We start from the raw sequence: 22,619 nt of genomic DNA on the forward strand, positions 1-22,619 counted from the left end.
AAATGGTGAAATATTGGCATTCTCAGGGAAATGGTCAGAACTTGAACAAATAATATTGAGCGAGACAAGCCTAGAACACAGAAAACAAAGGGGCATGATCTCCTTAATATATGACTGTTAAGGTGGGGGGAAGGGGAGACAGTAGAGACCAGGTCTGTGAAACCAAAAACTTCTTGTCAAATGGTATTTCCCACAGGTTTGGGTCAGCGACCCTACATTATGTAACTAAAACCAAACAATTACTCAACATATAAAGGTCAAAAATAGACCTCTCAGTGTATCACAATAGCTCAAAAGCTATGTATGTACGTTCATATAAGACAAGGATAAGCAAACCCTATTGTTGACATTACATTTAAAGCCCTAGGCGAATTTCCTTTGGCGTAGGCCATGTGGCTACTGTATACGTTTTTGATACACTGTGTATTGTATATATGTCTACCTGACCTAGGGAAGGGAAAGAAAAACAGGGTGTAAGAGTGTAAGATATCACAAGAAATATACACACTGCCCTACTATGTAACTGTACCCGTTTTGCACAACACCTTGTCAAAAAAACTTGTTTAATTAATAAATAAATAAAAAACAAAAGCATATAGCCCATTGAGCAAAAAAAAAAAAAGATTTTAAGCTCAGTGCCAGTGGCTCACGCTTGTAATCCTAGCTACTAAGGAGCTACTCAGCACCCAGGCCCTGAGTTCAAGCTCCAAGACTGGCAAAAAAAAATTTTTTTAATAGACAGGTGCCAGTGACTCACATATATAATTTGGGCACTCTAGAGGCTGAGATTTGACTGTCTCAGTTTGAAGCCAGCCTGGGGAAAAAATCCCAGTCTCCTGCTCCAATCAACTAGCAAGAAAAAAGTTGGACTTGAGGTATAGTGCAACTGGCAGCCCTAACTGTGAGACTAAAAGCCAAGTGATTAGTGTAGATGGGATGATTTTTATTAAAAGCTATGTGAATGCATACAAATATCACAATGACATCCTGTATACAATTAATTTATGCGAATGATGTTTTTAAACATTTTGCTATTAAAAGAAGTATTCTTGTTTTAAAAAAAAAAAGCCAACTAAGAATTTGAGGACTTGAGTGTAAGCCCCAATACCACTAAAAAAAGTGGGTGGACATACCTGTACTTGCCCTTGTCCAAACAGAACAGTCAAGACTATATAAAGACCAATTCTCCATTTAAGATTCAATGTAGCTGGGCAATAGTTCATTCCTGAAATCCTATCTACACAGGAGGTTGAAACCCAAGGACTAAAGTTCAAAGGCACCCAAGACAGACAAACTCAAAAGAGTTTATTTCCAATTAATCAGCTAAAAGGTGGAAGTAGAGGTATGGCTCAAGTGGTAGAGCACAAGCCTTGAGCAAAAAAGCTAAGAGACAGTGCCCAGGCCTTGAGTTCAAGCCCCACTTCCAGCACCAATAAATAAATTAGATTCAATGTGAACTGGGAGCCAGTGGCTCATCCCTGTAATTCTGGCTACTCAGGATGCAGAGATCTGCAAAATCAAGGCTTAAAATTAGCCCAGACCAGGCACTGGTGGCTCATGCCTATAATCTTAGCTACTCAGGAGGCTGAGATCTGATTATTATAGTTTTAAGCCAGCCCAAACAAAAGGTCTCTTATCTCCAATTAACCATCAAAAATACTGCAAGTGGCTCAAGTGATAGAGTACTGACACTGAGCAAAAGAGCTCAGGGACAGTGCACAAGCTCTGAGTTCAAGCCCTAGGACCAGCACACATACAAAAAAAAAAAAAAAAGGAGACTGCCTCAAAAACTAACCAAGGCAAACTGTAACCCCTCTGTGTACATCGCCTTTATAATAAACAATGAAATAAAAACTAAAAACAACTAAGTTTTTAAAAATCACACATACAAAAATAATAAATAATAAACACAACCAGGCACCACGGGCTCATGCATGTATCCTAGCTCCTCAGGAGGCTGGGATCTGAGGATCTGAAGTTCAAAGCTAGCCTGGGCAGGAAAGTCCATGAGACTATCTCCAATTAATTACCAAAAAAAGCTGGAAGTAGAGGTGTTGCTCAAAGTGGTAGAGTGCTAGCCTTGAGTACAAAAGCTTGGGGACAGTACCCAGGTCCCAAATCAAGCCCCAGAACCAAAACAAAAAAAGAAGGCAAGAAGGTGGGGACATGGCGTAAGTGGTAGACTGCCTTCCTACATAGCAAGCAGTTCAATTCCCAGTATAACAAAAAAAGTCAGAGAACATTTTTTTTATATTTTCTTTTTGTGCCAGTACTGGGGCTTGAGCTCAAGTCTTCACCTCTCGATTAGCTTTTATACTCAAAGCTGGTGCTCTAGCACTTGAGCTATATATACCCTTACTTCCAGTCTTTTGCTGAATGATTGGAGACAAGAGTCACAGAGATTTATCTTCCTGGGATGGCTCTGAACCTCCAGCCTGAAATCTCAGCCTCCTGAGTAGCAAAGATTAGAATCATGAACCATTGGAGACCTAACAAAAGAACAGTTTTATGTTTTATAGTAACAAACAACTGAAAGTGGAGGAGTAGCTCAAGTGGTAAGAACAACAGCCTTGAGCTTGAAAAGGCCAAACAAGAGAGCAAAAACTCTGATTTTAACCTCTGCATTCTTTTTTTTTTTTTTGGCCAGTCCTGGGCCTTGGACTCAGGGCCCGAGCACCGTCCCTGGCTTCTTCCCGCTCAAGGCTAGCACTCTGCCACTTGAGCCACAGCGCGGCTTCTGGCCGTTTTCTGTATATGTGGTGCTGGGGAATCGAACCTAGGGCCTCGTGTATCCGAGGCAGGCACTCTTGCCACTAGGCTATATCCCCAGCCCTGATTTTAACCTCTAGTACTGGTAAGGAGACAAATCTATAGCCAACAACTAGAAATAAGTAAATTCAAAAACAAAAATTCAAAACCATACAATCAGATAAATGGAAGATAAGAGGAAGTGGAAGGTTTGGTTGTGCACACCTATAATTCCAGCTATTCAGCAGGTGAAAATTAGGAGAGATGTGGTTGAAGGCCAGTCTTGGAAAAAAGTTAATGAGACTCCATTTCAACCAATGATCTGGGTATGGTGGTGCATGCCTGTCGTCATAGCTACAAGGAAAGCCTGAACCACAATGTGAGACCTTATTTGAAAAAATAAAACAAAAACTAGAGTACCTGTCTAGCAAGCATGAGGCTGAATTCAAACCCAATATTATGCCTCCCCTCCTCAAAAAAAGAAAGAAAATTGGCTTAGTGCTTGCCTAGCATGCACAAAGCCCTGAGATAAGATTCCTCAGCACCACATAAACAGAAAAAGCCAGAAGTGGCACTGTGGCTCAAAGTGGTAGAGTGCTAGGCTTGAGCAAAAAAAGCTCCGGAACAATGCCCAGGCCCTGAGTCCAAGCCCCAGGATTGGCTATATATATATATATATATGTGTGTATATATATATATATATGTATATATATATATATAAAAAATTGGAAGAAGGTCTAAACAGACATTTCTTCAAGGAAAACAAAGATGGCCAACAAGAACACAAAACAACATCATTAGTCATTATAAAAAAGCAAATCCAAGTCACAATGAGCGGCTGCGAATGTTGCTTAGTGGTAGAGTGCTTGCCTAGCATCCACGAAGCCCTGGGTTAGATTCCTTAGTACCATATAAACAGAAAAAGCCAGAAGTGGCTCTATGACAGGCCCTTAGTTCAAGCCCCAGAACTGGCAAAAAAAAAAAAAAGTCACAAAAAAAGAGAAGGAAATCCTCATCTATGGATATATGTCAATGGTAGAGGTTGCTTACCATGCACAAGGCCCAGGTTTTATCCCTAGAACTAGAGAAAAATTCTGACACTTAGTGTGAATGAACATAGACAACATTATGCTAATTATGCTTTTTGAGTGTGTGTTGGTCCTTAGGGCTGGAACTCAGGGCCTACATTCTGTCCTTCAGCTTTTTTTCTTTTTGCTCAAGACACTTGAGCCACAGCTCTACTTCTTGCATTCTGGTAGTTAATTGGAGATAAGAATCTCATGGGCTTTCTTGCCCAGACTGGCTTTGAATTTTGGATCCTCAGATCTCGGTCTCCTAAGTAGCTAGGATTACAGGCATGAACTTCTGGCTCTGGGGTCTAATTATGCTTTTTATTAATAATAGTAAAAAATATCAGTACAAAAAGATACCTCTGATATATTTAAAGTAGTCAAGTTCACAAAAAGAATAATGGAAATTGCCAGTGGTTGGGGAAAAGGGACTATGAGAAGTTATTTTTTTTTTAAACAGGAATACAATTTCAGTTTTATGAGATGAAGAGTTCTGGAGACTGGTGTCAAAGCAAAGTGTTATGCTGAGTGCCTGTGGCTCATGCCTATAATTCTTACTACTCAGGAAGCTGAGCTCTAAAGGTAATGGTTTGAAGCCAGTCCAGGCAGGAATGTACATGAATCTTTCATCTTCAACCATTAAAAAGTTGAAGGTGGGGCTGGTAATGTGACTTAGTGGCAGAGTGCTTGCCTAGCATGCATGAAGTCCTGGGTTCAATTCCTCGGTACCACATACATAAAAAAGCTAGAAGTGGCACTGTGGTTCAAGTGGTAGATTGCTAACCTTGAGCAGAGAGGTTCAAGGACAGTGCCCAGGCCCTGAGTTCAAGTCCCAGGACTGGCAAAAAGAAAACAAAAAAAAGTATGGTGGTTCATATCTGTAATCCTAGCTAAGGAGGCTGAGAGCTGAGGATCCTAGTTCTCCTGACCGGAAAGTCTGTGAGACTCTTATCTCTCTAAAAATCTACTCAGAAAAAGCCAAAAGTGGTGCTGTGTCAAGTGGTAGAGTGCTAACTTTGAGAAAAAGAATCTCAGGGACAGTACCCAGGCCCTGAGTTCAAGCCCCAGGACCAGCACCAAAAAGAAAAAAAAGAAAAAGCTGGAGGTGGCACTGGAGGTGGTGGTGGAGTGAAGGTGATGATCTGGCTTTGAATAGAAAAGGCTAAGGGACTGAGTTTGAGCCCTAGTACGCTCACCAAAGAAAAAAATTATGATGGGGCTAGGAGTGTGGCTTAGTGGCAGAGTGCTTGCCTAGCATGCATGAAGCCCCAGGTTCAATTCCTCAGCACCACATAAACAGAAAAAGCCAGAAGTGGCACTGTGACTCAAAAGGTAGAGTGCTAGACTTGAGCAAAAAGAAGCCAGGGACAGTGCTCAGGACCTGAATCCCAAGCCAGAAAAAAAATGATGTACTTAAACAATACTGAACTACACAGTAAAAGGTTTTGATGCTAAATTTTATATTATACACACATATATATATCTACAATTTTTTCGAAAGAGTATACACTTTTATGATTTCATTAATCTAAAATTACTGTCAGAAAGTGGATGTGCCGGAAGACAGAAAGAACAAGAAAGGGAAAGAGGTGGCCAAAACAGGATTTCAAAGGGATATGGTACTTTTGTAGAGTGCTGGGTGTGCTGGTACAAGGCTGTAATCCCTGCACTTGGAAGGCTGAGGCAGGAGGACCATGAGTTTGAGGGCAACCTAGGATATATTCATACCCCACTATAAAATGGTATAATTTAGCCAGGTACCAGTGGCTGTCACCTGCAATCCTAGCTACTCAGGAGGCTGAGATCTTAGGACTACAGTTCAAAGCCAGCCAGGGCAACAAAGTCCATGAGTCTACTACCTCCAATTAATAACAGAAAAAGCTAGAAGTGGCACTGTGGCTCAAGTGGCAGAGTGCTAGCCTTAAGCAAAAGGAGATCAGGGACAGTGCCCAGGCCTTGAGTCCAAGCCCCAGGACTGGCAAAAAAAAACAAAAAGAGTATAAAGACTTACTTCATCATCAATCTTCATTTGGAAATCTTCTTCATTTTCTTCTTCTGGAGCAAAAAATGACTTTTCTCCATAGCCAGCATCCTGGAAGAGGACAATTCCAAGTATAAATAAGTCAACTGTGAAATATGTAACACAGGTCTTACTGAACACTCACTAAAGAATATCAGTGCATATTTTGCACAAAGAGCCAATTATATGTCTTTAATGTATATATCACCTTAAGATAGTATTAGAACATATGGCAGGTACATTCCAAGAAATTTATTGGATTGGGGACATAGTCTTAGAGCATTTCCCTAGCAAGGTCCTGGGTCCAATACCCAGAAATACGCAAAAAAAAAAAAAAAAAGGAAATAAAAGTTTTCAGCTGACTTCTGGTGGTTTATGCCTATAATCCTAGTTACTCGGGAGACTGAGAGCTGAGAATCAAAGTTTGAAGCCGTCCAAGCAGTGAAGTCCATGAGATTCTCCCATTAACTACCAAAAAGCTTTAAGAGGAGCTTGTGGCTCAAGTGGTAGAGCCACTAGCCTTGAACAAAAAGGTTCAGGGACAGCACCCAAGCCCTAAGGTCAAGCCCTGGTATAAAAAATGCACAAATAAAAACTAAACAGTCTGGTTTCAATCCCCAGTACCACCAGAAAACAAAAATAAACAGGAGGTTATTAATTCAGTGAGACACAGCTGTCCTGTTCTATCCCAGTTGGTCGTTTCCTATTTTGGCTTTACTGTGCCTCTCTAAACCATACTTACAGCGCAACTGGGAGGATGACAAATACTTTCATTGCTTATTTCACAAAAAACTAAAGTCAACTCAAATGGATGAGCATCCATTATTTTCTGTGATCATCCTGGGGCTTAAAATCAGGGCCTAGACACTGTCCCTGAGTTTTTTTGTTTTTTTTTTTTGCTCAAGGCTAGCATCCACCACTTAAGCCATAGCTCTACTTTCAGCTTTTTTGTAACTGAGATAAGTGTCTCACAGACTTTCCTGTCCAGGCTGTCTTCAAATCATAATCCTCAGATCTCAGCCTCCTGGGTAGCCAGGATTATAGGAATGAGCCACTTATACCCAGCTATGAGCAAGCATTTTGAAAGCATAATAATATGCCCTGCATTCCCCAAGGAGCCCTCACACTTTATATTTTGCTACAATGAAGTTTTCCCTATGATTTTTATATACAGAAAATACCTCATATAGTTTGGATATTTTAGTTACTGGTAATAATTTAATAACTACCATCTCTAAGCCTAGGAAAAAGTCGTTCTCCATGGCTCTGAAAAGAAGCATAGGCCTAAGAATGTACTTACCTTTAGTCGCTGCTCTGCAGCTATCATGCTATAATATGCACAACACTGCTCTGGTGATACCATAGCTCTGATTTCCTCTTCCGTTGGTAAACGAAAATCAGATTTCAGCACCCACCAGTTTGAGTCCATCCCTGGAAAAGACAGAGACTGTTCTGAATTCTGAAAGTTCCAACATTTGTTGATACATTAAAAATAGCAAACGCTGAACTATGCAATGCCATAAATGGTAACAGTGTAACTGACTGGTTAAGAAAACCCTCACTAGCTTTCTTATATCTGATATAAAACATCTAACAATCACACACAATTTCATAGCAACTAATTATCAAAAAGTCAATCAACCTTGAGCTGTGGCTCATACCTATAATCCTAGATACTCAGACTAAGATCTGAAGATCCCAGTTCAAAGCCAGCCAAGGTAGGAAAGTCCTTGAGACACTTCTCCAATTAACCAGCAAAAAGGTAGAAGTGGAGGTGTGGTTCAAGTTGTAGAATGCCAGCCTTGAGTGAAAAAACCAAAAGAGACCACCCTGGCCCTGAATTCAAGCCCCAGTACTGTTTGTTTAAAGGACAAATTCTGGGGCTGGGAATATGGCCTAGTGGCAAGAGTGCTTGCCTCGTATACATGAGGCCCTGGGTTCGATTCCTCAGCACCACATATACAGAAAATGGCCAGAAATGGCGCTGTGGCTCAAGTGGCAGAGTGCTAGCCTTGAGCAAAAAAGAAGCCAGGGACAGTGCTCAGGCCCTGAGTTCACGGCCTAGGACTGGCCAAAAATAAATAAATAAATAAAGGACAAATTCTCCACTTGCACTCTTATAACATTTGCTAGCCTCTCCCTTGTTTCGTTAATGTTGTTGTTGGGGTGTTTTTGCTTTGTTTTTTCTTTTTATTTCCTTTCCGTGGGAAAGAGGTGGGCACAGAAAGGGAGGGAGGAAGGGTAAACAAATGCAATTTTGCTATACAATATACACTATGTAGAAAATGACCTAAGTAACTTGTGGGCAAGGATGAAAGGGGGAAACTGGGGGATAGTGAAGGAAAGGGTGAAATCCAAAAAATGAAATCTCATTACCTCTCTGTACAACACTTTAATAATAACAATAAAATTAAAAATTTAAAAATTATGGCAGGCTGGGAATGTGGCCTAGTGTTAGAGTACTTGCCTAGCATGCACGAAGCCTTGGGTTCCATTCCTCAGTACCGCAGAAACAGAAAAGGCCAGAAGTGGTGCTGTGGCTAAAGTGATAGAATGCTAGCCTGGAGCACAAAGATGTTCAGGGGACAGTGCCCAGGCCCTGAGTTCAAGTCCCACAACCGAAATTATATTAAAAAATTAAAAAATAAAAAGGACAGCCAAAGCCTGCACCTCCACTGTTAGAAGATTTGCTGCCTTCTCCCGCACGCGCGTGCATGTGTGCATGTGTGCGCGCACACCAGTTCTGGGGCTTGCACTCAGCCTCATGTTCTTGCTTATTTTTTTCACTCGATTCATACCTCCACTTCTACCTTCTAGCGATCATTTCCTATTTTATTAGCTATATGTTTATTGCTTAAATGAAAATCATTCTAATTTTTAGAATTAGGAGAGAGTTGTGAGAAGACAAAAAAGTAGCCACAAGGATTACCTGTGCGTTTGAAGTCAGCACATAGCTTTAGCCTCTTTCTGATGCTGCTTTCTGAATGAGAAGGAAAGGCTTTTTTTATATCTTCCATTCGGATTCGCCGGGGCCGATCTTTACTCTTCCAAAAGAGACGATAAATAAAAACCTGCCCAATAAAACAAATGTATTTTTTTAGGCATTGGGTAGAAGTTCTTACCAAGGCTCCTTTCTTCTGCACAACTTTGATATGTTCCCATCTTTCCTAACATTCCTTTAAACCCCCACACAGTTTTTATGTGCATCTTATTCCCTCCATACCCCATTTGTACCTGTAGAAAGTCTCGAATATGTGTATTAGCCCTTTTCGAGTTGGGCCCAGGAACTTCAAACAAGGGACACTGCTGGCCAACCACAAAAATATCTACTAGTTCCCGAATATAATAACTCTGTCTTGTTCGAATGATCAAGAAGTCAGTTTCTGGCATCTTATGAAGATAAATTGGAGCACGAAAAAGGTTGTTCTCAAAAGCCTAACAGAAATAAAAACACAAAAATTTTAACAAGAGAAAATCTAGAAAGTTAATAAACTAATAAAAAGGAAATCAAGTTTGTTGATGATTTTGTTTGTTTGTTTTTCTGATTAGTGGTGATCCTAGAACTCAGGGACTGGGCACTGTCCCCGAGCTCTTTAGCTAAAGGTTAGCGCTCTACCACTCTGAGCCACAGAGCCACTTCTGGTTTTCTAGTGATTAATTAAAGATTAGAGTCTCAGGTAACTTTTCAGCCCAGGCTGGCTGGCTTCCAAACATCTTCAGATCCCAGCCTCCTGAGTAGGTAGGACTACAGGCATGAGCCACCAGAGCCCAGCTTGTTTTTTTTTAATCTTCATTAGATTATCTAAGGCAGGGGAACATCTGGCCCAAGAAATCATTTGGTACATGATGGGACAGATACCTATGCTTTTTGTTTGTTGCTTGCTGTATTAATAATTTTGTATGAACCATGAATGATATTCTAAGTATCCAAAGGGCCCTTGCAAAAAAAAAAATGTTCCCATTATGTATCTAAAACCAAACAACTACTAAACATAAAAAGGTCTAAAATAGACCTTTTGGATCACAATAACTCAACAGCTATGTATATATGATCATATAAGACAAGGATAAGCAAACTCTGTTGTTGACGTTATATTTAAAGTTCTAGGTGAAATTCCTTTGGCGTATGCCATGTGGCTACTGTATATGATTTTGTTACATTGGGTATTGTATATATGCCTACCTGATCTAGGAAAGGGAAAGAAAAACGAAGGTGTAAGATATCACAAGAAATGTACTATTATGTAACTGTACCCCTTTTGCACAACACCTTATCAACAAAATTTAATTAATAAAAAATGTTCCCTACCATTGATCTAAGGCCTACTCAATAAAATAAATAAACACAGAGAATGCCAAATAAGGTTAGATATTTTTACCCAATCGACAAAGAAACTTTTTAAAAAAACAACGAACTAGGTGCTAATGTTTCATGACTACAATCCCAACTACTCAGGAGGCTGAGATCCATAGGATCAGGTTCAAAGTCAGCCTGAACAGAAAAGTCCAGAACCTTGTCTTAACAACAACAAAAAGCACAAAACAAAGTTGGGTGCTGATGGCTCACATCTGTAATCCTAGTTACTAAAGAGGCATCTGATGAACGCAGTTTGAACCCAGGCTGGGTAGGAAAGTCTGTGAGACCCTAACCTCCAATTAACCACCAGAAAACCAGAAGAGAAGCTTGGTTCAAAGTGGTAGAGCAGGGGCTAGGAATATGGCCTAGTGGCAAGAGTGCTTGCCTCCTATACATGAAGGAAGCCCTTGGTTCGATTCCCCAGCAACACATATATAGAAAATGGCCAGAAGTGGCGCTATGGCTCAAGTGGCACAGTGCTAGCCTTGAGCAAAAAGAAGCCAGGGACAGTGCTTAGGCCCTGAGTTCAAGCCACAGGACTGGCAAAAAAAAAAAAAGAAAGAAAGAAAGAAAGAAAGAAAGAAAGAAAGAAAGAAAGAAAGAAAGAAAACCTTGAAGTGGTTCAAAGTGGTAGAGCACTGCAAGCCTTGCATGAAAGGGCTCAGGGATAGCGCCCAGGCCCTGCGTTCAGGACCAATGAAAACAAAAAAGCAAAGTGGTAGAGCACAAAAGCTCAGTGACAGTACCAGGTGCTGAGTTCAAACGCCAGTACCAGCATACACAAACAAAAAATGGACTTTAGCTGGACACAGTGGTTCACACAAGTAATTCCAGCTACTCAGGAGGCAGAGCTCCATATAGTAATGGTTCAGGGTCAGTCTCACATAAAAATGTTTTAGGAGACTAGCGATAATATAATAGTGGAATAAACTGACTACATACAAGATTAAAGGAAATGGTTATAGATGGCCAAGATAAACGAGGTAAAAATAAAGTAGGCCAGTGCTACAGATTTCAAGACATTTGTGGACCTCTGTATTTCCCCTTAAAGATGGCTGCCAGGAAGGAGCCAGAGGTTCATGCCTGTAATTTTAGCTCAGGAGGATGTTATCTAAGGATCATGGCTCAAAGCCAACCAAGCAGAAAAGTCCATGAGACTCTTATCTTCAATAAACTACCAAAAAAGCCAGAAGTGGAGCTGTGACTCAAATGGTAGAGCACTAGCCTTGAACACAGAAGTTCAGGGAGAATGCTCAGGTCCTGAGTTCAAGACCAGAAAAAAAAAAGATGCACAGGGCTGGGAATATGGCCTAGTGGTAAAGTGCTCACCTCAAAAAAAAGATGCATAAGCTTCAATTAGAGTGGCTCTCTATAGCCATTTGAACAAAGAGGAAAAAGTGAACATTTTACTATGGTAGGACTACACATTGACCACAACTAGTTGTGAACAACTGTGGACAACCTTCTTAATTTGCAATGCTAGAAACGCAACTCAGGACCTCACACATGGTAGGCAAGCCCTCTACTACTAAGCAGTATCTGCAGCACCCCAAATAGATAAATTTCACAGATAGGATTTAAAACATTCATAAACTGTTCAAGGCTGACTTCCTAAACCATCCAGATATTACTGAACTTACCCCTGTGTATTTAAAAATTGCATTTACCCTAAGTATATAACTAGAAACAAATTTCAAGAAAAAGATTTTTTAAATTATTTTTTGGGTAATTTTCCCAATATTTAACATAGAACTAGTATCTTATTTTTTTTTTGGGGGGGGGGAGTGGGTTCCTGGGGCTTGAACTCAGGGCTTGGGCACTGTCCCCGAGCTTCTTTTGCTGAAGGTTACCACTCTACCACTTGAGCCATAGCATCATTTCCAGCTTGTTCTGTTTATGTGGTACTGAGTAACTCAACCCAGGGCTTCAAGCATGCTAGGCAAGCACTCTACCACTAAGCCATATTCCCAGCCCACGAGTAGTATCTTGATCAGCTAAAGTTACTTTTTTCTGTCAAAGTTTCTTTCAGTCAATTTCCTTACGAGAGAGTAAAAATAGAATTCATCACCTGTAGTAATTGGCCAGGATGGAGAGAGCCCAGAAAAGGTGATGTATGGCAGTAAACAGTTTCCCCATATTTACAATCTGGGGCTCCAGGATCTTTTCCAGGTTTCTATGAGACAAACAGCAAACTCAGTTACTGTAATCAATACATTTATATAATATGTTCCATAAACATGGCATTTACTAATATCAAATGCTCTTAAGTACTTAATATAGAAATTATCTAAAGATAAAAATATATAAATTATGTAAAGATAAAATAGATGCTCATCGATTATTGTTAAAGATCTTTAGCTATATTAACAACAAAGAATTTTTAGCAGAGACTCACTCGTTTATAATAGTTTTTTATCTTGGTTGCCATGCCAACTTGCATCATTAAGGGTCCATTTTCCTCACTGTACTCTGCAAGAATAAGATCTCCATCTTTGCCTGTGAGGTCCTGAGGTGTGCGCATAAAAAACATTTCTCCACCACCCGATGCTTGCCTCTCCTGTTCCCTCATCTGTCAAGGACAAAGAAAACACTCTAGTTCCTGACAGGAGAATATAGACACTGATGACAATCTGATTCAAGCACCAAAAATACTTTATCTTATATTTCAATTTCACTGTGAAAATTTTTAACTTATTAGTAAAGTTGAAAGAATGAATACCTATTATCCTTCTATCTTTATAACTATCACTCTATAGGTTTTAGTTCAACATTTTTGAAAGTTGAAGTCATTATGGCACTTGACCTTTAAGGTATATTCATATGCATGTTCTAATAAACTCTTAAATAGTGAAAACAGCATTCTATCACATGAGAAAATAATTCTCGAAGATAATATAATACCCAGAACTATTTCTCCCATTTGTACCCCAATTCTTTTCTGTACCCTTTTTTCCATTCATGGTTCAACCATACCTTGGCCTTCTTTTTGATATGCTTTAGTAAAGGCTGAACTGCATGGGGACCTGGCTGAGATAGCGCCCCAAAGGAATACTTTTTCAGTGGTGGGCGATGGAACTGCCGGAGTTTGATGGGTCCCATGTGGGTAGGAAAGAAGGGCTGTCGTAACTCCACAGCAGGAATTGAATGCTAAAAGAGGACACGGAAGATTCAGAATATGAATACATCATTCCAGGTAAGATTTTCCTATCAGAGCAAAGCAGCCGGTCCCCCACCACCACAAAAGAAAAATATGGAATTTGTACCTGGATAATATTCCCTCCAAAAGTACCTCGAAGGCCTTGTTGTTTGGGGTAGTAATACTCATCATTTGAGAGATTCCATGGATCTTTCACTTCTGGTTGAGACATGTTCTAATGATAAATCATCAAATAAACCCCAGTCAGACAACCTTTCTCCATTGTCTTATTTTGTTCTTATAAACACCAAGTCCCTTTTGTCTTCACAGACCTGTTGTGGTTCCTCCTTAATAACTCCTGTTTTCCCCAAGAGAATTCGACTCTTCTTCAGAGATGATTCTTTCTTACTTTCTTTGGAGGGGGAATTAGAAGTGGCCTCTTCCTTCTCATCAGGAATTTCTGAAAATGAAATAAAACAGACTCTGGAATTGGATTAATGAAAATCTACATTTTTTTCACTGACATTTTTGGAGTTCATAACTAGATCTCTCACCCCACACCAGAACACATAATTCATAATGTCCATAATTCAATGTAATGAAACTATGTGCCTGACATGCTAAAGGTGCTACTTTCAATATTCCTACGTGAGTTTTCTTTGAGAATAGAAATACTAGAAACGGACAGCAACAATCCTGTCCTCTCAAAGTGTTATCAAGTAGTTAGTTTCTAATTTTGACCTTCTCCATCTTTTGTAATTTCTTCTTGCCCTTTGACTTTACCAGCAAAGTTTTCAAAGATTGAAAAAGAACATTTACCTCTACAGTGACATACCTAAAATAAGGTTCTCATCATTGGGATCAAGAGTCAAAACAGGAGGTTCCAGCAAGCAGGGCATAGCCTGAGCATCCCAAATGATATTGTCCTCCCAGCGTCCATATACCAAATCCTCATTATCAATGGGAAAAATGGAATACCAAGGTTTGTCATCATCCAAAGTGGCTGTAAAACCTAGACAAAATAAAGTAAAAAGTACTAAAAAGAGAAGGAAACAGTAATAGATATTTATGCCCCTTTCAATCATGATTGTACCAAAGAGAAAAGTAAAGCTGAGTAACTGAATTTTTATGCCTATCAGTTACATTTCTGTTCTTAAAAATACGTTTCAGGGAAAGGGCTGGAAATACAGCCTAGTGGTAAAGTGCTTGTCTCGTATACATGAAGCCCAGGGTTCGATTCCACAGCACCACATATATAGAAAAGGCTGGAAGTGGTGCTGTGGCTCAAGTGGTAGAGTACTAGCCTTGAGCAAAAAGAAACCAGGGACAGTGCTCAGGCCCTGAGTCTAAGCCCTAGGACTGGCAAAAAAAAGTTTCAGATATGAGCTGAAGTTTTAGGCATGGCTCAAGTGGTGGAGCACCTATCTAGCAAGAACAACTCCAATACTGATTTAAAGGAAAACTCAATAAAGAGTAGCTACTACTGTTTTTATTTCAGTTTCTACCTGCCTTCTCTTAATCCTAGGAGGCTGGGATGGTCCTCTTGCTGCCATGGGACACACACTTGCATACCAGGGAATGCAAACCCAAGTACCACATGTAGACATAAAAGAAGTTGCAAGCCAAGCATTGGGGGCTGGCTCATGCCTATAATCCAAGCTACTCAGGAAGCTAAAATCTGAGGATCACGCTTCAAAGCCAGCCTAGGCAGAAAAGTACATGAAACTCTTATTTCCAATCAACTACCAAAAAGAAGCCATAAGTAAAGGTGTGGCTCTATATATAGCAGAGTGTTAGTATTGAGTGAAAAGCCAAACAAGAATTTAAGACCCTAGGGATTGGGAATGTGGCTTAGTGGAAGAGTGCTCGCCTAGCATGCATGAAGCCCTGGGTTAAACTCCTCAGCACCACATACACAGAAAAAGCTGGAAGTCGCACTGTGGCTCAAGTGGTAGAGCACTAGCCTTGAGCAAAAAGAAACCAGGGACAGTGCTCAGGCCCTGAGTCTAAGCCCTAGGACTGGCAAAAAAAAAAAAAAAGAAGAACTTAAGGCCATAACTTCGGGGCTGGGAATATGGCCAAGTGGTAAAGTGCTCGTCTCGTATACATGAAGTCCTGGGTTTGATTCCTCAGCACCACATATATAGAAAAAGCCAGAAGTGGCACTGTGGCTCAAGTTGCCGAGTGCTAGTCTTGAGCAAAAAGAAGCCCTGAGTTCAAGCCCCAGGACTGGCAACAAAAAATAAAACCAAACAAAGAATGTACACACTGCCTATGTATGAAACTGTAACCCCTCTGTACATCACTTTGACAATAAAGAAGTGAATAAAAATAAAAAAGAAGTTAAAAAAAGCCGGAGGAGGGAAGATGGCGCCGCCACAGTAGGGAGGTACCCCAACTCGCTCCAACTGAATAGCGAACTGGGAACTCCAGCACCCAATACCCCATCAAACCCAACAACCAGAAGCAACAGAGAAACACAGGAAACGAAAAAAAAAAAAAAGAGCCTATAACCTGCACAGAACCAGAAAATCTCCGTACTGCCCCCCCCCCAACAGGGCCAGGCTGGGAAAGGGGACCCAGTGCTGGCAAGCAGGGCCACAGACCTCCAGCCACCAGAGAAGCAACAGCCGAAAAGTCACGCCAGGAGTGCAGAGCCTAGACAACAGGAGTTCCACAGACCCCAGAACGATTGAGACAGACGCACGCGACCGAACGGCCGGGCAGCAGCGCGGGACTAAGCGGCCGGGAACCGGGCAGCGCAGACGGGGAAGGCCGGAACCGCCACCACCAAACGACCGATCACCACACCCCAGCACCCAGCCCCGAAAAGCCCATAGCAACGCGGGACACACTAAGTTCCCCATTACCCGCCCCCCTCAACGGGAGACCAGCTCTAGCAGAGACCCAAAACCTACAAAGAAGCTAGAGCCCCCTCCCTACCCCTCCCTACCCCAAGGGAACAAAAGAGCAGTGCCAAGGCATCCCCCCCTCCACAAACCCCCAGCAGAGGAGCCAGAACCTGGCCGCACCGGCCCCGCCCCCTCCGCAGCAGGGGCCCAGGATCTGGTAGGCATTGGAAGCCCCACCTGAGGCACCTGGTCCTCGAGGTCTTTTTGAACAACAGTCATAGGTTCGTGGGTGTACAATACCAGCCCAGCAGGGACACCTGGGCCCAATCACATGCCTCCCTCACAGCGGAGGCGCAGTCTGTGGGCACCAACCCGTGCCCAGACACTTGATCCTACCGGGGCCCACCCATACCGCCTCCCACAGCAAACTCGCAAGAGGGCACAAGCACTCTCCAACAACTCGGGACAACACGTCCCCAAAGGAAACACTAGAGTGCATACGCACGTGCCCCCCCCCCCCCGAGGGCCAGCGTGCTAGTCCTCCAGCAGGAGGATTGTCTGCCCAACCCCCTGCGGGAGCGCACAAGCAGGCAAGCTGCAACTCCCACTCAGATAGGTGTACCCCACACAGGTGGGCAGGGCCCCTCAACGGCAGCACCTGCTTTGATAGGCATCCGCCGCATAGGTGGGGAGGGTCCCCCCAGCGGCAGCACCCGCGGAAGGCGCACTCTACACAGGGGCAAGCTGCCTCTCAGTGGCAAATCTCAATCTGAGAGGTGAGCTCCTCTGACCAAGGTACCGAGTGGAAAAAAGAACCAAAGAAGAGAAAAGCCTCCACGCCACGCTGAATCAGCAACCCGCAAACCCCCACCAGGAGCACGCTAGGGTCAGCACAACACAGCGGCAAGTCACTATCCTGCAGAGAAAGACACAGAACCTACCCACCCCCAAGCGCAGGGAGGGGGACCGCCCTGGCAACAACCGAGACGGTCACGCTCACCTACTGGGCAGTAAGGTTCAACAGCCAAACTCAAACCCAGAGCCAGGTGACAAACAAGTCTCCCACTGACGGACGAGAGGGAACCAGCACAAAGCCAACCCAAGGAAGCTACCTACAAATCTCCAGATGTGCAAATCACAAAGAAATATTACAAATTACATCAAAGGGCAAGCCAACTCGCCAGCTCCAAAAAGCAGTACGACCGAAGAGGAGATGGAGAATAAAAAAACAACTGAGGCTATAATAGAAGAAATGATGGAAAGCCTCAGGAACGAATTCAGAGGACAATTCCAGGAGTTTAGAATGGAACGCTCGAAAGACCTCCAGGAAATCAAGAAAGAAATGGAAGCAAAAATGGATACAATGCAAACCTCTGTTAAAGAAGACCTTAACATCCTGAGAAGTGAAATGCATGAAAAAATAGATTTAAAATACAACTCTTTAAAGGAAGAAATTTCCACGATCAGAGCTGATCTGGCAAGCATAAATAGCTCCCTGGCATCCATAAACTCCACACTTGAATCCAAAGTACAAAGAATTGACCATATTGAATCCCAAATCGCTCTCTTGGATGATGATGCAGCCGATAAGGACCAGAAAATTACCACACTCCAAGAAACGGTAAAGCTCCAGGGCAACTAATCCAGGAGCTAGTGGACAAAGACAAGAGATATAATCTGTGCACAATTGGAATTAAAGAAGGAGCCGAATACCAGAGCAGAGGGCTTCAACATATTTTCAATAAAATTATTGCAGAAAACTTCCCCAATCTCACAAGGGACCTCACCCAGGTAACCAAAGCCTATAGGACGCCTGGCAAACCAGACCCTAGAAAATCCTCGCCCAGACATATATATAATAATCAAGACTTCAGATCTCAAGAATAAAGAGCAAATTTTGAATGCAGCCAAAGCAAAGAAAGAGATTTATTACAATGGGAAAAGGATCCGAATAACAGCAGACCTCTCCACACAAACCTACCATGCACGAAGAGAGTGGAAAAACACAATCCAAGTCCTACAGGCCAACAATTGCCAACCTAGAATCAGATACCCAGCAAAGTTAGAGTTCATATTTGAGGGAAAAACCAGATCTTTCCACAGCAAAGAGGATCTAAAGGAGTATGTGAATAAAAAACCCGCCTCACAGCGAATTCTAAGAGGGGAATCCACCCAACAGAAATCGAACAGGACACACAGGCAGAAACAGAAAGAAACTATAATAGCCAGAGCCCAACAGAAAGAACAGCTCATTAAAGACAAGAAAAAAAAAAGAGAGGAAAAACAGCCTAACAGGAAAATGGAAAGGGAAAAAACACTCTTATCCTTGATCTCTTTGAATATAAATGGTATAAACTCTTCGATTAAGAGGAGCACACTGGCAGAGTGGATCTAAAAACAAAAAGTTGCCATCTGTTGTCTACAAGAGACCCACCTTATAGCAAGGGATAAAAACAGGCTCCAGCAAGATCTTCCAAGCAAATGCACCTACCAAAACGGCAGGAGTAGCCATCCTGATCTCAGACAAGCTGGACTTCAAATTAAAATCAACTCAAAAAGACAAAGAAGGACACTACATTTTAATACGAGGAAAAATCCAGAATCAAGACATCACAGTGATAAATGTATACTCACGGAACAAAACAGGTCCTACATATGTCAAGCAAATTCTCACAGAACTACAGAACAAGATAGACCCAAACACAATCATAGTGGGTGACTTTAATACGCCACTCTCTCCAAGAGACAGATCCAACACCCAGAGGATTAGCAAGGGAGCTGAGAACCTAAGTAACACCATATCCCAAATGAATCTGACAGATCTATTCAGAATCTTTCACCCTACAGAGACCCAATAAACCTTATTCTCAGCACCCCATGGATCATACTCCAAAATAGACCATGTCATAGCACACACAAAGAACCTCAGCAAATACAAAAGTATTGACGTCATTCCATGCATTATATCTGACCACAGTGGAATAAGGTAACCCTCAATAACAACGGTTACCACAGAGGCTATACACATTCTTGGAGACTAAACTCACTGTTATCTAACACGTGGGCCACAGACCAAATTAAGGATGAAATTAACGAATTCATAAGCCACAATGACAATGAAAATACATCACAAAGAAACCTATGGGATACAGCTAAGGCAGTACTGAGGGGCAAGATCATTGCCCTCGGGGCTGGGAATATGGCCTAGTGGCAAGAGTGCTTGCCTCATATACATGAGGCCCTGGGTTCGATTCCTCAGCACCAAATATACAGAAAATGGCCAGAAGGGGCGCTGTGGCTCAAGTGGCAGAGTGCTAGCCTTGAGCAAAAAAGAAGCCAGGGACAGTGCTCAGGTCCTGAGTTCACGGCCTAGGACTGGCCAAAAAAAAAAAAAAAGATCATTGCCCTCAGCACTCACATTAAAAGAATGGAAGCAGAGCAGGTGAATAACCTCACAATGAAACTAAAACACCTGGAGAAACAAGAAATGATCGAATCTAAAATGACTAGGAGGAGAGAGATCACAAAGATCAAAGAAGAGATAAATCTGATTGAAAATAGAAAGACCGGGCTGGGAATATGGCCTAGTGGCAAGAGTGCTTGCCTCCTACACATGAAGTTCTCAGTTCGATTCCCCAGCACCACATATATGGAAAACGGCCAGAAGGGGCGCTGTGGCTCAGGTGGCAGAGTGCTGGCCTTGAGCGGGAAGAAGCCAGGGACAGTGCTCAGGCCCTGAGCCCAAGGCCCAGGAATGGACCAAAAAAAAAATAGAAAGACCATTCAACAAATAAATAAGACTAAAAGCTGGTTCTTCGAGAAAATAAATAAAATTGACAGACCCCTCGCAAGAGTTACAAAAAAAAAAAGAAGAGAAGAGACTCATATATGTAAAATCAGGGACTCCACCGGAAAAATTACAACAAATACACACGATATTCAAACAATCATAAGGAACTATTTCCAGAACCTCTACTCACTAAAAAACAATAATTTTACAGAAATGGATCAATTCTTTGAGAAGTATAAACTGCCCAAACTGAACCAAGAAGAAATAAATCAACTAAATAAACCAATCACTTACAGCGAGATACAGGGGGTAATCAAGAGCCTCCCAACAAAGAAAAGCCCAGGCCCAGATGGATTCATCAATGAATTCTATAAAACCTTTAGTGAGAAGCTAATTCCAATACTCCTCAAAGTCTTCCGCGAAATAGAAAGAGGGAGAAATCCCAAACTCATTCTATGAAGCTAATACTATACTCATCCCCGAACCAGACAAAGATCCAACAAAAAAGAGAACTACAGACCAATATCACTAATGAACACAGATGCAAAGCTCCTCAATAAAATATTAGCTAACAGGATCCAGAAACTGATCAAGAAAATTATACATCATGACCAAGTAGGCTTCATCCCACAATCACACGGATGGTTCAACATCCGTAAATCAATCAATGTAATTCATCACATCAACAGAGCTAAAATCAAGAATCACATTGTTATCTCAGTCAATGCCCAAAAAGCCTTTGACAAAATACAACATCCATACTTATTAAAAGCTCTGGCGAGAACAGGAATAGATGGTATATTCCTCAAAATAATAAAAGCCATATACAACAGACCAACTGCTAATATCGTATTAAAAGGGGAGAAACTAAAATCATTCCCACTAAACTCAGGAACAAGACAAGGATGCCCACTCTCCCCACTTCTTTTCAACATAGTGCTGGAATCCCTAGCCATAGCAATAAGGCAAGAGGAGGACATCAAAGGGATCCACATCGGCAAGGAAGAAATCAAGCTATCCCTATTCGCAGATGACATGATCATGTATCTGAAGGACCCAAAAAACACAGTTCCCAAACTCCTACACCTAATAAACCATTTTGGCAAAGTAACAGGATACAAAATCAATCCACAAAAGTCAGCAGCTTTTCTGTACACCAGCAATATACAAGCAGAAAAGGAAATTATGGAAATAATTCCATTTACAGTAGCCAAAAAAAGAATAAAATACCTAGGGATCAACCTAACCAAAGACGTGACACACCTATTTAATGAGAACTATAAAAATCTAATAAGGGAAATCAAAGAAGACACAAGGAGATGGAAAGACCTCCCATGCTCATGGGTAGGCAGAATCAATATAGTGAAAATTGCCATATTGCCCAAATTGTTATACAAATTCAATGCAATCCCCATCAAAATCCCAGCTACATTCTTCACTGAAATAGAGAAAGCAACCCATAAATTCATATGGAACAGCAAAAGACCTAGAATAGCCAAAGCAATTCTAGGCAAAAAAAACAGTGCAGGAGGTATCACGATACCAGACTTCAAGCTCTCTATACTGCCATCATAACAAAAACAGCCTGGTATTGGCATAATAACAGACCTGAAGACCAATGGATTAGAACTGAAGACCCAGAAATAAAACCGCACTCTTACAGCCAGCTGATATTCGACAAAGGAGCTAAAGACATACAATGGAATAAACATAGCTTCTTCAACTACTGTGTTGGGAAAACTGGGCAACCATATGCAGAAAACTCAAAGTAGACCCAAGCCTATCACCATGCACCAAGATCAACTCAAAATGGATCAAGGACCTCAACATCAGACCTGAATCCTTGAAACTACTGAAGGACAGAGTAGGAAAGACACTAGAACTTATAGGTACAGGAAGGAACTTCCTGAATAGAGTCCCAGGGGCACAACAGATAGGGGAGAGAGATTCGACAAATGGGACTACTACAAAATAAAAAGGTTCTGCACAGCTAAGGACATCGCCACCAAACTAGAAAGATAGCCAACCATATGGGAAAGTATCTTTACCAGCACAGCAACAGACAAAGGCCTAATATCTGTCATCTACAGAGAACTCAAAAAACTAAGCCCCACCAAGCCCAGTAAACCAATTAGGAAATGGGCAAAGGAGCTAAAGAGAGACTTCACAAGAGAAGAGATAAAAATGGCAAAAAAACATATGAGGAAATGTTCAACATCTCTGATAGTAAAGGAAATGCAAATAAAAACAACCCTGAGATACCACCTCACTCCAGTCAGAATGGCCTATACTCTGAACTCAGGCAACAACAAATGCTGGAGGGGGTGCAGGGAAAGAGGAACCCTCCTCCATTGTTGGTGGGAGTGCAAATTAGTACAACCACTTTGGAGAACAGTGTGGAGGTTCCTCAAAAAGCTCAACATAGACCTACCCTATGACCCAGCCATACCACTCCTAGGCATCTATCCTGAACGACAGGTCCCAAGATATCAAAAAGACATCTGCACTTCCATGTTTATCGCTGCACAATTCACAATAGCCAAAATATGGAAATAGCCCAGATGCCCCTCCACAGATGAATGGATCCAAAAAATATGGTACCTATAGACAATGGAATACTACATAGCGATTAGAAATGATGAAATA

At 41.7% G+C, this 22,619-nt stretch overlaps 1 protein-coding gene across 4 annotated transcripts in view; it reads right to left on the minus strand.

Annotated features, from left to right (window-relative positions):
* Taf1 (TATA-box binding protein associated factor 1) overlaps positions 1–22,619 on the minus strand; it is a 103,780-nt gene that overhangs the window by 68,454 nt on the left and 12,707 nt on the right. For all 4 annotated transcript variants that reach the window (XM_048335807.1, XM_048335806.1, XM_048335804.1 and 1 more), the window contains 10 exons: positions 14,167–14,343; positions 13,664–13,791; positions 13,459–13,566; positions 13,169–13,342; positions 12,591–12,764; positions 12,264–12,368; positions 9,073–9,273; positions 8,768–8,909; positions 7,139–7,269; positions 5,830–5,910 (listed from right to left, as the gene is read on the minus strand). In XM_048335807.1, coding sequence (XP_048191764.1) covers positions 5,830–5,910; positions 7,139–7,269; positions 8,768–8,909; positions 9,073–9,273; positions 12,264–12,368; positions 12,591–12,764; positions 13,169–13,342; positions 13,459–13,566; positions 13,664–13,791; positions 14,167–14,343 — 1,421 coding nt within the window. The remainder of the gene's footprint in view (positions 1–5,829; positions 5,911–7,138; positions 7,270–8,767; positions 8,910–9,072; positions 9,274–12,263; positions 12,369–12,590; positions 12,765–13,168; positions 13,343–13,458; positions 13,567–13,663; positions 13,792–14,166; positions 14,344–22,619) is intronic.

The sequence above is a fragment of the Perognathus longimembris genome, chromosome 28, assembly GCF_023159225.1.
Source record: "Perognathus longimembris pacificus isolate PPM17 chromosome 28, ASM2315922v1, whole genome shotgun sequence".
NCBI lineage: Eukaryota > Metazoa > Chordata > Mammalia > Rodentia > Heteromyidae > Perognathus > Perognathus longimembris.